Here is an 18,635-nt window from a genome sequence, read left to right as displayed (position 1 = left end):
CATGTATCTTTTCTTACTTATCAATCGTCACTGGATTTGCAATGAAGTCACTTTTCGTCATCGCTCTTTAATCTTAAAAAGAGGGGGGGGAATTTAATTTAAAAAAAGAATTCAAAATACAAACTAAGAAAGAAAAAGACCGCCTCCGATTGTCTTAATTTTTCTTTCATTTTGTTTTTAAGAAGCCCGGGGCAGTTGCAATTCGCGCTTTTAACTTCACGTGAGAAGGTGTGACCAATTAAGGGTCTGGGTGCGAAAGCTGCCTTTTTTTTTTTTAAGCCACCACCAGTGCGAATCTGTGTTTTTGTTTTTAATTTGCAGATGCCGGTTACGTTTGTGGACATTGCGGTTTATTTCTCCGCCGAAGAGTGGAAGAATTTGGCCGACTGGCAAAAAGACCTGTACAACAATCTCGTGAAGGAAAACTACGAATCCTTGCTAACACTCGGTATAACCAGGTTACCGGCCGCCGCAGATTTCTTATCCCCTTATAGTAGTCCTCGATTTACAACATTTCATTTAGTGACTGTTCAAAGTTAAAACAGCACTGGGAAAAAAAGAGACCTGTGACGCTTTTTCACACTTAACGACCAGAGACTTGGGATCAGAATTCAGACACTTGGCCCCTGACTCATATTATGACGGTCGCATCCCCTTTTCTGACCTTCCGACAAGCAAAGTCAATGGGGAAAAGCCGGATTCACGTAACAACCGTGTTCCTAACTTAACAGGGGCAGTGATTCACTTAACAACCAGATCAAGAAAGGTCCTCGCTTAGCGGTGGGAAGTTTGGGGCTCGGTTGTGGTCGTAAGTCGAGGACTGAACAACTGTGCCAAGAAAGGTCGTAAAAATGGGGCAAAATGCACTTTACTGTCTCACTCAGAAAAGAGAAATTTGGAGCTCAGTTGTCGTAAGTCGAGGACTGAAGGACGGGCAGATGGATTGTAAAAGGGAGCAAAACATACCTCACAACTGTCTCCCTTAGTAACAGAAATAGGCTCAGTTGTGGTCGTAAGTCAAGAACAACTGTAACCAGAGAGATTATAAAAGGGAGCAAAATTTACTGAACTGTCTTGCTTAGTGATGGAAATGTTGAGCCCAGTTGTCATAAGTTGAGGACTGAATGACGGTGGCCAGAGAGATTGGAAAAGGGAGCAAAACCTAACCTCACAACTGTCTCGCTTAGTGACGGAAATGTTGGGCCCAGTTGTCGTAAGTCGAGGACTGAATGACGGTGGCCAGAGACATTGGAAAAGGGAGCAAAATTTACTTCACAACTGTCTCGCTTAGCAGCGGAAATGGGCTCAGTTGTGGTTGTAAGTCGAGGACTGAATGATGGTGGGCAGAGAGATTGTAAAAGGGAACAAAACTCGCCTCACACCTGTCTCGCTTAGTAACGGAAATGTTGGGCTCAGTTGTGCTCGTAAGTCGAGGACTGAACAACTATGAGCAGAGAGATTGTAAAAGGCAGCAAAACTTACTTCACAACTGTCTCGCTTAGTGACGGAAATGTTGGGCTCAGTTGTGGTCATAGGTTGAGGACTGAACAGCTGTGGCCAGAGAGATTGTAAAAGGGACCAAAACTTACCTCACAACTCTCTCCCTTAGTAACAGAAATGTTGGGTTCAGTTGTGGTCGTAAATCGAGGACTGGAGAACTGACCAGAGAGATGGGAAAAGGAAGCAAAACTTAACCTCACAACTGTTTCGCTTAGTGACGGAAATGTTGGGCTCAGTTGTGGTCATAGGTTGAGGACTGAACAACTGTGGCCAGAGAGATTGTAAAAGGGACCAAAAGTTACCTCACAACTCTCTCGCTTAGTAACAGAAATGTTGGGTTCAGTTGTGGTCGTAAATCGAGGACTGGAGAACTGACCAGAGAGATGGGAAAAGGAAGCAAAACTTAACCTCACAACTGTCTCGCTTAGTGACGGAAATGTTGGGCTCAGTTGTGGTCATAGGTTGAGGACTGAACAACTGTGGCCAGAGAGATTGTAAAAGGGACCAAAAGTTACCTCACAACTCTCTCGCTTAGTAACAGAAATGTTGGGTTCAGTTGTGGTCGTAAATCGAGGACTGGAGAACTGACCAGAGAGATGGGAAAAGGAAGCAAAACTTAACCTCACAACTGTCTCGCTTAGTGACGGAAATGTTGGGCTCAGCTGTGGTCGTACGTCAAGGACTGGACAGCTGTGAGCAGAGAGATGGGGAAAGAGAGCAAAACTTCACCTCACAACTGTCTGGCTTAGTAACAGAAACGTTGGGCTCAGGTGTGGTCGTAAGTCGAGGATTGCCTGGATTGGCTGGTTTTTTTCCGGTCAAAACGCCGACCCTGCGAGGTGGGGAGCATCGACTCCTTTTCTGGCTGCCTTTTTGTGTTTTGTTTTTTTAATTGCACCTCCATTTTCCAGGGGCCGACGTCAGCGTCTCCAAGGCCGAGATGCCCCCCAGGAGCGACCGAGGGGCGCCCCAACCCTGCGTCCCGGAGCCGAGTGCGAAGGAGCGCGAAGTGATCCCCGAGCCTTGCACAGGTTCGGGGGAAAGGGGGTGGGTGGGTAGAGGAGGGATGGGGGGAGGCAGCCCGGTTTGGAAAGGCTGAATTGGGAGGTTCGGGTCACACCCTGCTCTCCCGGGAAAAGGAACCCGGGTTAAGTGGGTTGTGGGAATGCAGCGGAGGGCGTTGCCTTCCTTCCTCTCCGGGTTCCTCGTCTTCGTCTTCCTCTGCTTTGGTCTCTCTCTCTCTCTCTCTCTCTCTTTTTTTTCTTCTCCTTCTTGGTTCCCTCTCTCCTTTCTTGCTTATCTTTTCTTTCCTGCCTGCCTTCTCTCCCTCCTTCCTTTCCTTTCGTTTTTTTTCCTGCTTTCCTTCCGTCCTTCTTTCTCCCCTCTCTTCCTCCTTCCCTCCCTCCTTTTCTCTTTTCCTTCCTTCCTCCCTCCCTCCCTCTTCCTCCTTCCTTCCTTTCATGGGTTACCCTTCCTTCCTTCCTCTCCCTCCCTCCCCGTCTCCCTTCTTTTCTTCCTCCCTCCTTCCTTCATTCCTTCATGCCTTAATCTCCTTCCTTCCCTCCCTTCCCTCTTTCATTCTTTCTTCTCTTCCTTCTTTCCTTCCTCCCTCCCTCTTCCTCCTTCCTTCCTTTCATGGGTTACCCTTCCTTCCTTCCTTCCTCTCTTCCTCTTCGTTTTCTTTCCTCCCTTCCTCCTTCATTCTTTCATGCCTTACCTCTCCTCCCTTCCTTCGTCTTCCACCTTCTTTCCTCCCTCCCTCCTTCATTCTTTCATGCCTTAATCTCCTTCCCTCCCTCGCTCGCTTCTTTCATTCTTTTGTGTCTTTCTTCTTCCCTCCCTCCCTCCCTCCCTCCCTTCCTTCTATCTCTTCTGCCTGCCTCCTTCATTCTTTCATGCCTTATTTCTCCTTCCTTCCTTCCTTCCTTCCTTCCTCTTCCACCTTCTTCTTTCCTCCCTCCCTCCTTCTTCTTTCCTCCCTCCCTCCTTCATTCTTTCATGCCTTAATCTCCTTCCCTCCCTCGCTCGCTTCTTTCATTCTTTTGTGTCTTTCTTCTTCCCTCCCTCCCTCCCTTCCTTCCTTCTATCTCTTCTGCCTGCCTCCTTCATTCTTTCATGCCTTATTTCTCCTTCCTTCCTTCCTTCCTTCCTTCCTTCCTTCCTTCCTCTTCCACCTTCTTCTTTCCTCCCTCCCTCCTTCTTCTTTCCTCCCTCCCTCCTTCATTCTTTCATGCCTTAATCTCCTTCCCTCCCTCGCTCGCTTCTTTCATTCTTTTGTGTCTTTCTTCTTCCCTCCCTCCCTCCCTCCCTTCCTTCTATCTCTTCTGCCTGCCTCCTTCATTCTTTCATGCCTTATTTCTCCTTCCTTCCTTCCTTCCTTCCTTCCTTCCTTCCTTCCTTCCTTCCTTCCTCTTCCATCTTCTTCTTTCCTCCCTCCCTCCTTCTTCTTTCCTCCCTCCCTCCCTCCTTCATTCTTTCATGCCTTAATCTCCTTCCTTCCCTCCCTCGCTTCTTTCATTCTTTTGTGTCTTTCTTCTTCCCTCCCTCCCTCCCTCCCTTCCTTCTATCTCTTCTGCCTGCCTCCTTCATTCTTTCATGCCTTATTTCTCCTTCCTTCCTTCCTTCCTCTTCCACCTTCTTCTTTCCTCCCTCCCTCCTTCTTCTTTCCTCCCTCCCTCCTTCATTCTTTCATGCCTTAATCTCCTTCCCTCCCTCCCTCGCTTCTTTCATTCTTTTGTGTCTTTCTTCTTTCCTCCCTCCCTCCCTCCCTTCCTTCTATCTCTTTTGCCTGCCTCCTTCATTCTTTCATGCCTTATTTCTCCTTCCTTCCTTCCTTCTTTCCTTCCTTCCTTCCTTCCTTCCTCCCTCCCTTCCTTCCCAGATCACCCTTCTGCACCCTTTGCAGCCAGCCACCGAACAAACCACGATTGCATCATGCATCCATCTTCCACCTCCGGGGGTCCCCCTACCCACATTCAGCCTGGCCCTTACCCAAATGCACCCCCCCCCGCCTGCACGAATTCTTGGCCCCTTGATTCTAGAACAGGGGTCTTCAAACTTGGCCCTTTTATGACTTGTGGACTTCAACTCCCAGAATTCCTCAGCCAGCGTGCCTGGCTGAGGAATTCTGGGAGTTGAAGTCCACAAGTCATAAAAGGGCCAAGTTTGAAGACCCCTGTTCTAGAAGAACGTTCCCCCCCAACCTCCCCCCCCCAATGCGGGCGGCGGCGGGTGGGGTCCCAGGCCGTGTTTCCAAGTTGCGTCTGTCTCCTCCTCCTCCTCCTCCTCCTCCTCACCTTCTCTCCCTCGAACCCAGGACCCTTGGCCACCACGCCGGACATCCTGACCCGCATCAAGCAGGAGGGGTCGTACGGAGGAGGGGGTCCTTTCTCCGAGGACAGGGGCCTGGTGGCGGACCCGTGCGCAGGTGATGGGCGAGGGCGGGGGGGGACTTGATGTTTGGGGGCAAAAAGGGTGTGTGTGTGTGTGTGTTTGTGTGTGTGTGTGTGTGTCCCGGACTCTTTGACACTTCCACCCAGGCAGAGCTTGGATAGCGCCGATGGCTTTCCTGTCAGATATTTTCAATTTATGATCTCCTGGCCCTTGGAAAAATGCAGGCCGGGTGGAGAGAACAGCAGGGGAAATAATTAACCGTGGCTTGTTTGTGTGGCTTATTCCATTGGATGACCCAGCCTGGTTTAGTGCAGGGAGGCTCGAGCTGGGTCACTTTTAAGACAGTTGGACTTCGACTCCCAGAATTCCCCAGCCAGCATGCTTTAAAATATAAGGACTTCAACTCCCAGAATTTCCCAGCCAGCATATTTTAAAATATATGGACTTCAAGTCCCAGAATTCTTTAGCCAACATGTAAAATATATGGACTTCAACTCCCAGAATTCCTTAGCCAACATGCTTTAAAATATATGGACTTCAACTCCCAGAATTCCCCAGCTAGCCTGTTTTAAAATATGTGGACTTCAACTCCCAGAATTCCCCCGCCTGCCTGTTTTAAAATATATGGACTTCAACTCCCAGAATTCCTTAGCCAACATGCTTTAATATATATGGACTTCAGCTCCCAGAATTCCTTAGCCAACATGCTTTAAAATATATGGACTTCAACTCCCAGAATTCCCCAGCTAGCCTGTTTTAAAATATGTGGATTTCAACTCCCAGAATTCCCCCGCCTGCCTGTTTTTAAATATATGGACTTCAACTCCCAGAATTCCTTAGCCAACATGCTTTAATATATATGGACTTCAACTCCCAAAATTCCCCAGCTAGCCTGTTTTAAAATATGTGGACTTCAACTCCCAGAATTCCTTAACCAAGATGCTTTAAAATATATGGACTTCAACTCCCAGAATTCCCCAGCCAGCATATTTTAAGAAGGGTGGACTTCAACCACCAGAAGTCCCCAGATGGTATATTTTAAAATATATGGACTTCAAGTACCAGAATTCTTCAGCCAGTTTACTGGCTAGGGAATTCTGGGAGTTGAAGTCCATGTCTCTTCAAATTGCCGAGGTTGAAGAAGGCTCAGTTTACACGTGCAAATTGAAGACACAAGGCCAATTGCCCTGAGCGCAAACACAGCATGCATCTGACACGCATGTGCTTCGGTGGGCTTGGGGCCAGTGTGCTTGGGCTCTCTGTCCCCTTTGGGGAGAGGGGGGATCCCCGAAATCCGTTCCGCGAATTGAGCATCCCCTCTTTCCTCCTGCAGGTGGCCAGGCACTCATGTCCGCCCACGACTTTTTATCCTGGATTAAACAGGAGGAGGATCCGTGTGTCCGACCGCAGTGGGTCCCGTCGGAAAGAGAGACACTCCCGGTGCAAGGCGGTCCACGTAAGTCCTCGTCCGACTGGCCCCATCTCCTTTAGTGGAATGCGGTTGTTTTGAAATAATACCTCGCCCTCTATTGGCGACCACAAAGGCGCCCCAAAATATCTGTCGCTAAGCGAGACGTTTTGCCTAGGGAGTTGTGCCCCCTCTTACGACTTTTCTTGCCACCGCTGTGAAATGATTCGCTGCCACTGTTCAGTTGGTTGTTAAGTGAATCGGGCTTCCCCATGCGACGCTGCTTGTCCAGAGGTCGCAAAAACGGGATCCATGTGACACCCTGGGATGCTGCGAACGTCATAAAGACGAGTCAGTGGCCAAGCGTCTGAATTTGGAATCGGGTGAGCACGGGGAGGCTGCAACGGTCTTTTTAAGTGTGAGAAACGGTCGCCGGCCGCTTTTTTCCAGTCCCGTTGTAACTTCGATTGTTCACGTTGTAAGTAAAGTATTAGCTGCTATTGAAAAAATGAGAGAGGAATCAAGGGTGAAATTGACAGATTTGGCTGAAATTGACCATTTCAAACATTGTAAGTTCAAAATCACGTTCAAAAGCATGATGAGTCATCCTTAACGACCACAACGGGGCTGAGAATTTCTGTCGTTAAGCAAAGCAATTGTTCACTGAGTCGCCCCCGATTTTACTATTTTTTTGCCACGGCGGTTGAAGTGAATCCCTGCCGTTGTTAAAGGAATCGGGTGGCCGTTAAGCAAATCTGCCTTCCCGCCTTTGGCTTGGCTTGTGAGAAGCCGTCTGGGATGGTCACAAATGGCGATCCCGTAGCTGTGGGTCATGGCAGCCGTTATCAATATAGGCACTCTCATTTGGATCATGTAACCCGAGGGATGCAGTGATGGTCGTAAGCGCGAGGACCTGTCATAAGTCACTTTTTTTGTCCCAGTGCCGTCGTAACTTTGAACGGTTGCAAAAAATCAACGCTTAAAATGCTTTAGAAATCTCCTGGAGATTTCCATAAAGGTAGTTTTGCTGACTGTTTTCGAGAGGTAGACGTGATGAAACGGCATCGGGTGCAGAATTAGAATCAGAATCGGGATACAGCGGCAAGGGCCCTCAGAGGTCATCTAGTCCAGCCCCCTGCTCAAGCAGGAGACCCATTACAGAATAACAGAGTTGGAAGGGACCGCGGAGGCCATCTAGTCCAGCCCCCTGCTCAAGTAGGAGACCCATTACAGAATAACAGAGTTGGAAGGGACCGCGGAGGTCATCCAGTCCAGCCCCCTGCTCAAGCAGGAGACCCATTACAGAATAACAGAGTTGGAAGGGACCGCGGAGGCCATCTAGTCCAGCCCCCTGCTCAAGCAAGAGACTCTTACAGAATTAGTTGGAAGGGACCTCGGAGGTCATCTGGTCCAACCCTCTGCTCAAAAAAAGGAGACCTTTACAGAATCAGAGGATAACAGAGTTGGAAGGGACCTTGGAGGTCTTCTAGTCCAGCCCCCTGCTCAAGCAGGAGACCCTTACAGAATTACAGAACGACAGAGTCGGAAGGGACCGCGGAGGTCATCTAGTCCAGCCCCCTGCTTTTTTTGTGACGATGCAGGATTCCAGGTGTGGCCTTATAGTAAGGCTTTAGAAAACGGTGCCGAGACTTCACGTGGCTTTGATTCTATGCCTCTGTTTAGACAACCGAGGATCGTGTTAGCATTTTCGGCGGCCGCCGCACACGGCTGGCTCCTGTTTAAGGGAATCGTCCGCTCGGATGCCAAAGTTACTCTTTTTGAACCAGGTTTCGCCGAATCCAGGGGTCGGTCAAACTCGGCCCTTTTATGACTCATGGACTTCAACGCCCAGAATTCTTCAGCCAGCATGCCTAGCTGAGGAATTCTGGGAGTTGAAGTCCATGAGTCATAAAAGGGCCGAGTTTGAAGACCCCTGGCCTAATCTGTACTCGTCCCTTAGGGGTTTTTTCCCCCCCCCTGCCTAGGGGTAAAACTTTGCTTTTCTCCCCCTTTGATTTTGTTTTGTTGGATAGGGGCCGTTGTTCCAAGTTTGCCAAGATCGTTTGGGATCCTGTGCTTGTCTTCTGGGGTGTTGGCTACTCCTGCCACCTTAGCGTCATCTGCAAATTTAATAATAATAACAACAACAACAACAACAACAACAACAACAACAATAATAATAATAATAATAATAATAATAATAATAATAATAATAATAATAATAATAATAATAATAATAATAATAATTTTATTTATATACCGCCCTTCTCCCGAAGGACTCAGGGCGGTGAACAGGGCAAGCATAAAAAATACAGAGTTACAAATAGTTCCCCTTCGATTCTCTTATCCTTGTGTTCCTTTATAGGCAGTTTTTACCTTGTTCTCAATTTATGACCACCTCTTTAGCAACTGTTCAAAGTTCTGGGGGGAAAAAAAACAACAAAACGCAATTTGGACGCCTTTACGATCCGTCGCAACGATCCATCGTTTCCCGATTAGCATTCAGAATTTTTCGTAGTTTGCCGCAACAAACAAACAAATGCCCGTTTGGGAATTACTCAGCCTGAATAACTCCCCAAGTTTGTAAAGGACCGTGGATTCAGTTTGAAAATAAGAGAAGGAAAAGGCTTTGACTCCAGGAGGATCAGCTTGAGGGAGAGAAAAAAAAATCTCGTTTTCATGTATGCTGATTAGTCTACGTTTAAAGGGACGCGGTGGCTCAGCGGGTTAGGACGCTGAGCTTGTCGATCAGAAGGTCGGCAGTTTGACGGGTCGAATCCCGAGTGCCGGGTAACGGAGTGAGCGCCTGTTACTGATCCCAGCTTCTGCCAACCTAGCAGTTCGAAAGCGCGTGAAAAATGCAAGTAGAAAAATAGGGACCACTGCGGTGGGAAGGTAACAGCGTTCCGTGCGCCTTTGGCGTCCAGTCATGCCGGCCACATGACCACGGAGACGTCCTCGGACAAGCGCTGGCTCTTCGGCTTTGAAACGGAGATGAGCACCGGCCCCGAGAGTCGGAAACGACTAGCACGCATGTGCGGGGGAACCTTTACCTTTACCTAAAGTGACAATAAAGTGATTATTCTGTTTGAATTTGTGAGCTAATTGGAGACTGGTGTTGGTGTGACATGCATAACTGAATGAAAGCTCTTAATGTGGTTTTTGTGTTGTGGCTTCTGGGTTTAAAATGAAGGGGTTCTTCCCCTTTATATAGAATACTTGAGTATTGTTGAAAGTTAGTAAAATATTCAAACTAAAAAAAAAGTGTTTTCTCCCTTTAGGTTTTTTTTAAAAAAAACAATGAAAGAACATAGAGGATCCTCTTAATATGAATTATGATAAAGATTAATGACTTAACAGGAGCATATACTATTTCCCTGCAGCAAAGAGAAACAGAGATGGTCAAATAAAATTGATTCTTTTATCCAAAGAAGAGAATATATTTAACCTTGTTGCTATTTCGAAATTCCTTCCGGATTTTGTGCTTGCGATGAAAAAAAAAATGAAACTTTGATTTATTTATTATTTACTGTTGTAGAAATGGCTTGTACATGGCGTTGTGTAAAAGCAAAATCTTGCGGTGAAAAAAAAATGAAACTTCGATTTATTTATTGTTTATTGTTGTAGAAACGGCTTGTACGTGGCGCTGTGTAAAAGCTAAATCTTGCGGTTGCCATGTTATCTTCTGCTGTGCTAAAAAGAGTTGGAAGTTGGTGCCTTTTTTTTTTTTTTTTTTTTTTTTTTTTTATTGAAAAGTTTTAAAAATACAGTTTTCCTTTAAAAAACCCCCTTCCCCCTCCCTACCTCCCCTCCCTACCTCCCCCCTTCCCCCCCCTCCCCCCCTCCCTCCTCCCCCCCCACCTCCCCCTAACCCCCCTCCCCCCCCGGACTTCCCAGAGCTAAATACAAGGTATATATATATAAAAAAGCAATCATAAGCAACCATATACTAACAACTATAAATTCTAAAATCCATCACTCTCTAACTTATATAGGATCAAACAAAACTTAGCATTATTAAATATATATAGAAGACAAAATAAAAAAAGAAAAAAGAAAACGAAAGAAGACTTATTCAAATGCTAGATAAAACTTCTTGACCCTATACTTATTCTGGATAAACTCAATCCATTTTCTCCATTCCATAATATAATGTTCTTGCGAGTAATCTTTCAAATAGGCCGAAATCTTCGCCATCTCTGCCAAGTCGGAAACCTTTAAAATCCACTCTTGTATAGTCGGCAGTTCCTCTTTCTTCCAATATTGACCTATCAAAAGTCTTGCTGCCGTAACTAAATTCAGCATCAACTTAGAGTCCACAACTGTAGCGTCAACAATTATTCCCAACAAAAAAAATTGCGGACAAAACTTTATCCTCCGTTTAAAAATCTTCTGCATATTCCACCAGACTTTTATCCAAAAAGCCTTGACCTTTTTACATGTCCACCATATATGAAAATATGTTGCCTCTTCATCACCACACCTCCAACATTTAGGCTGATAATTCGGATACATACTTGCAAGCTTTTTAGGATCTAGATGCCATCTATAAAACATTTTGTAAAAGTTCTCTCTTAAACTTTGAGCTTGAGTGAATTTTACATTCCTCACCCAGATCTTTTCCCACGTGTCCATTGTAATAACTTCCTGAATGTTTTGGGCCCATTTTATCATACAATCCTTAACAAGCTCTGTTTCTGAATCGATCTCTATCAATGCAAGATATATCCGTTTAATATGTGCTGGTCCTTGATTTCTAATTTGCTTTATCAAATTTTCATCAGTCGTTGCAAATCCATTTTTTTGGTCTTCTTTCCACCTGGCCTGTAACTGAATATATTGAAACCAAGTCTGAACAACCTTCTCTTCTCGCAAGAAACTATATGATTTCAAGCACCAAATATTCCTTTCCAAACTTAAAATTTCCTTGTAAGTAGTCTCATCATGTTTGAAACCAGCATGTATATTTTCTATTGCGTGTTTTGGGATTGCCCACAATGGTATCTTGCTGCTTAACTTATGTCTATACTTCTTCCAAACTCTCAGCAATGCCTGTCTTAAAATATGCATCCTAAACACAGTATCTACCTTCTTATCATACAACAAATATGCATGCCAGCCAAACAACAGATCATGGCCCTCAAGATTTAATAACCTCGATTGTGTCAAATTAATCCAATCACTTATTCCTACTAGTGCAGCAGCTTCATAATATAATTTAAAATTAGGCATTTTAAGGCCACCTCTCTCACGAGTATCCTGCATAATCTTAAGTTTAACTCGTGGCTTTTTCCCTGCCCACACAAATTTATTGATACCATGCTGCCATTCCTCCAAGTTAGAGTCTTTCTTAAGAATCGGTATCATTTGAAATAAGAATAAAAATTTGGGCAGGACATTCATTTTCACTGCTGCGATCCGTCCCAACAAAGACAATTGCAATTTTTCCCAACTCTCCAGTTCTTTTTGAATTTTCCCCCATAACTTTTCATAATTATTTTTATATAGCTTTGTATTAGAGGGCGACAAAATCACCCCCAAATATTTAACCCTTTTAACAATCTCAAATCCAGTTAATCCTTCTAAGAGAGCCTTCTGCGAAACTGTCATATTTCTAGCCAAAATTTTAGTTTTCTGTATATTTACTTTAAATCCAGAAACCTTCCCATATTGTGTTATTATCTCCATCAGGTCCACAACAGAGTTCTCTGGCTGGGTCACTGTAACAACCAGATCATCTGCAAATGCTCTCAATCTGTAATCCTGATCTCCAACTTGTATCCCCTTAATTTTTTCCGAATTCCGAATCTTAACCAATAGTATCTCTAATGTTAATATAAATAACAAGGGCGATAGCGGACAGCCTTGCCTTGTGCCCTTCTCAATATTACATACTGTTGTCAAACTATTGTTAACTATAATTCGGGCAGTTTGTTTTTGGTATAATGCCCTAATCGGTTGTAAAAATTTTTCCCCAAAATCCATTTTGTCTAAAACTTTCAACAAAAATTGCCAGTTCAATTGATCAAAAGCCTTTTCAGCATCTAAAAAGATTAGCGCAGCAGAGATCTGGTTGTGCCTTTCCAAAAACTCTAACACATCAACTATATGTCTCACATTGGTTTTCATTTGTCTTCCACTAATAAACCCCGTTTGGTCCCCATGAATCACCTGTTGCAGAACCCTCATCAGTCTATTAGCCAAAACCTTAGCAAATATCTTATAATCTGTATTTAAAAGCGATATCGGTCTGTAATTTTTAACTAAAGTAGCATCCTGGTCTTCCTTCGGAATCAAAGAGATAAAAGCTGTTCTCCAAGACGGGGGCACCTTTCCCCCCCTCTGGATTGTCTGGAACAGTTCCTTTAACGGTTTTATCATCTCTAATTGTAAGTTTTTATAATAGGCCGCAGTCAAGCCATCAGTGCCTGGTGCTTTATCCACCTTCAGTTCCTTAATAGCTGTAAAAATTTCTTCTTCTGTAATCAGTTGGTTAATCCCCTCTTTTTGTATTTGCGTAAGAACCGGGATGCTAGCCTTCTCCAAATACGTATCAATATCTTTTGCATTAATGTCCTCTTTAGTATATAATTTCGAATAAAAATCCACAAAGGCATCCTTAATAAGATTCTGTTGATACACAACCCTTCCTTTATGCTCAATCTTATCTATATTAGATGCCCTTTGTTTTTTCCTCAGTCTATAAGCCAACCATCTGCCTGGCTTATTAGCATTGCAAAAAGTATTATGCCTAGCAAACCGCAGATTGGTCGCCACTTGATCAGCCATTAATTTATCAAATTGTCCTCGTAACAGTCTAATAGCCTCCTTGATCTTCACCTCCTCTGGGTTCAAAATCAAAGCCTTTTCTTTTTCCTTTATTTCATTCTCCAGTTCTTTCCTTCTAGTTTCCACTGCACGTCTATGTCTATTATTCATATATATCAACACCCCTCTCATATAGGCCTTGCTAGCATCCCAAACCATATCCATAGAGGTACCCTTATTCATATTCATCTCAAAAAAATCCTTCATCCGCTGTTTGCATTCTTCCACATTTCTCTGATTTCTAAACAAATTCTCATTTACGCGCCATGAGCGTCTATCTCCTCTTTCCTTATCAATCTCCAACCACACTGGACTGTGATCAGAGATAATTCTTGCGCAGATTTTCACCTTTTTAGTTCTCAAAAGAAGATCATTAGTCAACAAAATAAAATCAATCCTCGAAAAAGATTGGTGTCTATCAGAATAAAATGTATAATCCTTCTCCCGCAAATGTCTCTCACGCCAAATATCTCGCAATTCCAGGTCATCCTTCATTTCAAAAAAAGATTTAGGCAGTCTAGCGTGACTTGGAATGCGTTTAAAGGCTCCAGCCTTATCCAACTGTACATCCATAACTCCATTCCAGTCCCCCATAAAAATAAAGGATTTATAATCCAACTGGGTAAGCTTTGTATGAAGTAAACTAAAAAAGTCAACTTGTTGTTGATTTGGAGCATATAATCCAACTAAAAGCGTCTTTTTACCTTCAAACAACAGCTCGATCATAACATATCTTCCATGCTTATCTGCTTCAATTAGGTCCGCTGTTAAGGCACTTTTAACATAAACAACCACTCCATTTTTCTTATTCTCTGCAGAAGCAACAAATTGCGTACCCAGCCTCGAGTTCAATAAATACTTTTGATCCAAAACTCTAATATGCGTTTCTTGCAGGCATATAACATCTATCTTAAATTGTTTTAAATATTGAAAAACTTTCTTCCTCTTCTGCGGTGAGTTTAGTCCATTAACATTCCAGGTTAAAAATTTAGTTGCCATGTATATCCTCGAAAAGCTCTTGGACCACAGCTTTGATAGGACTGGTTACTTTAGGCCGTGCTCCTCCCACAGCTTGGCTATGAATGCGATGTGAAGAATCTGAAGACTTTTGCTGATCTTGTTCTTTTATTTTCTTTGCTCGTTTTAAAGCAGCACGCGTCACTCTTTGCTCTCTAGGATCATCCAAAGAGATTGTAGCTTGATCTCCTCCAGCACCATTTTCCTCTGTTTCCTCCTCTTGTTGTTCTTCTTCTCCAGATCCCTTTCCAGCTTCCAAGAGCGTTAATGAGGTTGCTTTTAAGACATTATTGTAGAAATCACGTGCTTGTTTCACAGTAGTCAGCCTATACCTTTTACCTTCATACATCACCATCAGCCCCTCTGGAATCTCCCATCTGAACCTTATATCTCTTTGCTTGAGCTCTTGCACAAGAAATGTATAGTCCTTTCTTCCCCTTAAAATCCTTGGAGGAATTTCTTTTAAAACCAAGACTTCTTGTTCAGCAATCACAACCTTAACATCATAGGCAGCTTGTATAACTTGATCTCTAATTTCTCTTTTTGCAAAATAAACCACCACATCTCTAGGCAACTTTCTCTGTCTGGCAATCCATGAATTCACCCGAAACACTTTATCCATAGCTGCTCTTATTTCAGATGCTGGCTGGTTCAATACCCCTTCGAGAGCCTCAGAGATCAGCTGCTTTAAATCTTCTTTAACATTCTCTTTTAAGCCTCTAATTCTGACAGCAAACTGCATCTGGTAATGTTGGGCATGGCTTAACTCCCTTTCCAACTTGCCTCTTTCAATTTCATTCTCCCGTGCTTTTACTTCTAGTATAGCATTCCTTTGAGCCAAATCATCCACTTTTTCATCTAAATCTTCCACACATTCCGCCACTTTATGCACTGAAGTCAAAATGTCTACCTTCATCACGCTGTACTTCTGTTCCATCCTCTCTTCCATTCTTTCCTCAAATTTCTCCAATTTCTCCTCCATCTGTGCCTTTTTTATATTTTGATAAACCAATAAAACTATTACTAAAAACTGTTATTAAAAAAGAAAAACAAAAAAAACCACCCTGTTCTCATTTGGAAGAGTGAGATTGTGCCTACGACCGCGGTATTCGCTTAACGGCCACAGTAAAAATGGTTGTAAAAATCAGGTCCGACTTGATTTTTTTTACAACAAGGACTTGTTTTTTTTATAACCAGGTCGTACGAGGGAAATTTCGATCCGGGTTGTGGTCCTAAGTCAAGGACTGCAGTACTTATAATGTTTCTCAACCTTGGCCATATGTAGACTCCGATTCCCAGAATTCCCTAGCCACTACATCTTGTTGGGGAATTCTGGGAGTTGGTCCCCATGTCTTAAAGTGAGTTTGAGAAGCACGGCGCTGGAGGCCTATTCTCCTTTCTACCAAATTAGAGCGGCAATACGGTGCTCAACTGCTCTGAAACTCGTCGAATTTGACCCGAAATGTTTGACCTGAAAATGCATTTTGACCCGAAAAGTTTGTCCCGCTACTCATCGTTTGTTTGGTACTCAAATGCACAAGCCGGCTGCCTTGTGGCTCACCACATTATTCCGTGTGGGAGAAATGTGTTTGGTACTCGTTGTTGATAGTCATGACGCCTCCCTGAACCGATTAACGCTGAGTCCCGAGTCCCAAAGGTGCTTTTTCAGGAGGCCGCTGGACTTTCTCGTTTTGCTTAGAAGACGTTTCGCTTCTCATCCAAGAAGCTTCTCTGGCTCTGACCGGATGGTGGAGGATGGGAGGATTTTCTATTCCTTGCAGACAGCTGGTCCTTTGCCTTCTTTTCGAGAGTCGTTGAAGCCACCTGGAGGTTTTACCTGCGTCCTCGGGGTCGGCTGAGTAGTGCAAATGTGTGTGGAGCCTTCTTGGATGCGGAGTGTTTTTTCTGCCCTGTGTCCCCTGACTGTCGTGAAGACGGGCGTAGGCTGCTGGGGATCAGTCTGTGCTGTCTGCATGTCCGACTGAAGCGCAAATGGCAGTTAAACCTCCAAGTGGCTTCAACGACTCTCTCCAAGAAGGCAAATGACCAGCCGTCTGCAAGGAGGATAAATCCTTCCATTCCCCACCATCCGGTCAGAGCTGGATGAGAAGCGAAACGTCGTCAAGAGAGAAAACAAGAAAGTCCAGTTGCCTCCTGACCTGGATGACTGAGGATCTCCATAGATGTTTGGGTGAGCACCGAGGTACCACTGTTAAATGATTTTGGTTTTCTTTCGCTTTCCATTCCAGCTGGAGACGGGATGGTCATCAAAGCAGAACAGCCACGCCTGTGCCCAGAAGAGCCGGCGAGACCTCGGGAGATGCTCTTCCAGGGAGAGTCGCCCGCCGCGGCCGTTCTCGCCGTTCCTCCCGCCGCGGAAGGCTACGAAGCTCCTCGCGGACCGCCCGCCAGCCCCACCAAATGCCGAGCGGGTAAATCGCTGGAGTTAGACAGCGAGCTGCAGAGCATCCTGGGCCCTCCTCAGGGCTCGGCCGAGCGTCCCCACGGCTGCAGCGAGTGCGGAAAGATGTTTGGGGTGAAAAAGAGCCTCAAGGTCCACCAGCGCAGCCACCACGGCCAAGCCCGGATGTACGAATGCGCCGAATGCCGCAAGAGTTTCAACTGCCACTCGGGTTTGGTGCGGCATCAGATGACCCACCGGGGCGAGCGCCCCTACAAGTGCGGCGAGTGCGGCAAATGTTACAGCCGCAAGGAGCACCTGCAGAACCACCAGCGGCTACACACGGGCGAGCGCCCCTTCCAGTGTCCCGTCTGCGGGAAACGCTTCATCCGGAAGCAGAATCTACTCAAGCACCAGCGCATTCACACGGGCGAGCGCCCCTACCAGTGCGCCGAGTGCGGGCGCAGCTTCCGCTACAAAGAGTCACTCAAGGACCACCTGAGGACTCATGGCGGCGAGGCCTCAGCCCAGCGGCTTTTGCCCGTGTTGGGGAGTGACGGTCTTCCCTAGCATTTTGCAAACGGGGAAGAACTCAGCCACTCGGCCCATCCATTGAAGCCCGCCAGTGTTCCCTCCGGGCCCCCCAGTCCCACATCTGCAGTTCTGCCTAATCTGGCAGAACAGCTGGATGCATAGCAGCTGGAAAAGATGGACTTGTTCTGCGCCAGAAGCTACGCCGAGTGCCATAAAACCATTTCTGAAAAGGGACACTGTGGTGTGCACGGGTGACGTATCCCGAGTGCCGCAAAGCCGTTTCTGAAAAGGGATGCTGCGGTGTGCACAGGCGAGGTACACCGAGTCCCGTGACGCCGTTTCTGAAAAGGGACGCTGCGGTGGTGCACAGGTGACGAATAGCTGCTTGCAACCAACTAATCTGACTCCATTTCAGCTGAGGATGCTAACGGTGCAAGAATCACGCCTCCCAGTACAGAAAGATCCCGGCTGTTTGGGGGAATTGAGAATTGGGGGGGGCAGAGACAGGAAGTCTGAAAAGATTTCCGACCCCCAATTTCCTCCTTCCCTCCTTTCTCTGTACTGGCGCACCTCTGTGATACGTGCACTTGTGCAGGATGTTATTCCTTGTACGTAAGACACTTAAAGCCAAGTGGTCCCATTTTGCTGGATGCTCAATGTTCGTTGTGCGTCCTTTGGGCTTCTGTTAGACCCCGCCAGCCGCAGAGCGATGCTTTTTCCATCGGTGTCTGGAGGAGTGACTCGCAACTTCTAGCGGCAGAACCACGCTCCGGATGGATCGCGTGCTTTAAAAAAAAAAAAACGTTTTTCCAAATGTACGGACGGAACCATTTAGGGGGGAAAACTTTCCGTTATGTAGCTCGCACTCCGTGGAACTTCATGTTCGAGTCACCGGTTGTTTCTCTTTCTTTTCCCCTTCGCTTCCTTTTACGGTTCACAGTTTTATTGCGACTGCGGGAAAATCCTTTGGCCCTCGAACGAAATTGTGTACGTCTGACCTGTGGCAATCCTATTCATTCGTTCTCCCTGGGCTCTTCCCCTCTGCTGCTTTTAGGATTTTAAAACTCCTGTTATCTCACAAAACGTGGGCCACCTCGTTTTGTTGGTTTTTTTAAATGAACAATATATTAAAAAACCCCACACAGAGAGAGACGTTCTTTTCAGGATGTAGTTTTGTATCAAAGGTGTGTTGCAAATACAGACCACTTACCAAAAAAAAAAAAAAAAGTTGGAATTGCTTGCATTTTTTTTATTTTTTTGTTCCTTCGCTTTGGAGATGTTTACCGCTTGAAGGCTGGCAAATAACGCAGTTACACGTAGTCCTCGATTTACAACAGTTAGTGACCGTTCAAAGTTACAACAGCCACCGGAAAAAGTGACATGTTTTTCACACTGAGGACCCTTGTAGCATCCCCGCGGTCACGGGATTCAAAATTCCGGTGCTTGGCAACCGACTCATATTTATGACGATTGCGGTGTCCCCCGGGGTCGTGCGATCCGCTTTTGCGACCTTCTGGCAAGCGAAGTTAGAGTGGGCTGGGAATTAGACTTCAG

At 45.5% G+C, this 18,635-nt stretch overlaps 1 protein-coding gene across 1 annotated transcript in view; it reads left to right on the top strand.

Annotated features, from left to right (window-relative positions):
• The window catches only part of LOC308677625 (zinc finger protein 398-like), a 28,359-nt gene extending 9,992 nt beyond the window's left edge, over positions 1–18,367 (top strand). The window contains exons 3-7 of the mRNA XM_081344217.1: positions 322–448; positions 2,412–2,531; positions 4,817–4,927; positions 6,227–6,349; positions 16,396–18,367. Of these exons, the coding sequence (XP_081200343.1) occupies positions 322–448; positions 2,412–2,531; positions 4,817–4,927; positions 6,227–6,349; positions 16,396–17,117 (1,203 nt within the window). The 3' untranslated portion in view covers positions 17,118–18,367. The remainder of the gene's footprint in view (positions 1–321; positions 449–2,411; positions 2,532–4,816; positions 4,928–6,226; positions 6,350–16,395) is intronic.
• The last annotated feature ends 268 nt before the right edge of the window (positions 18,368–18,635 follow it).

The sequence above is a fragment of the Vipera berus genome (assembly GCF_964194415.1).
Source record: "Vipera berus genome assembly, chromosome: Z".
In the NCBI taxonomy this organism is placed as follows: Eukaryota; Metazoa; Chordata; class Lepidosauria; order Squamata; family Viperidae; genus Vipera; species Vipera berus.
Note: the sequence above shows the minus strand (reverse complement) of the source record. Positions and strands in the feature narration are given on the sequence as shown.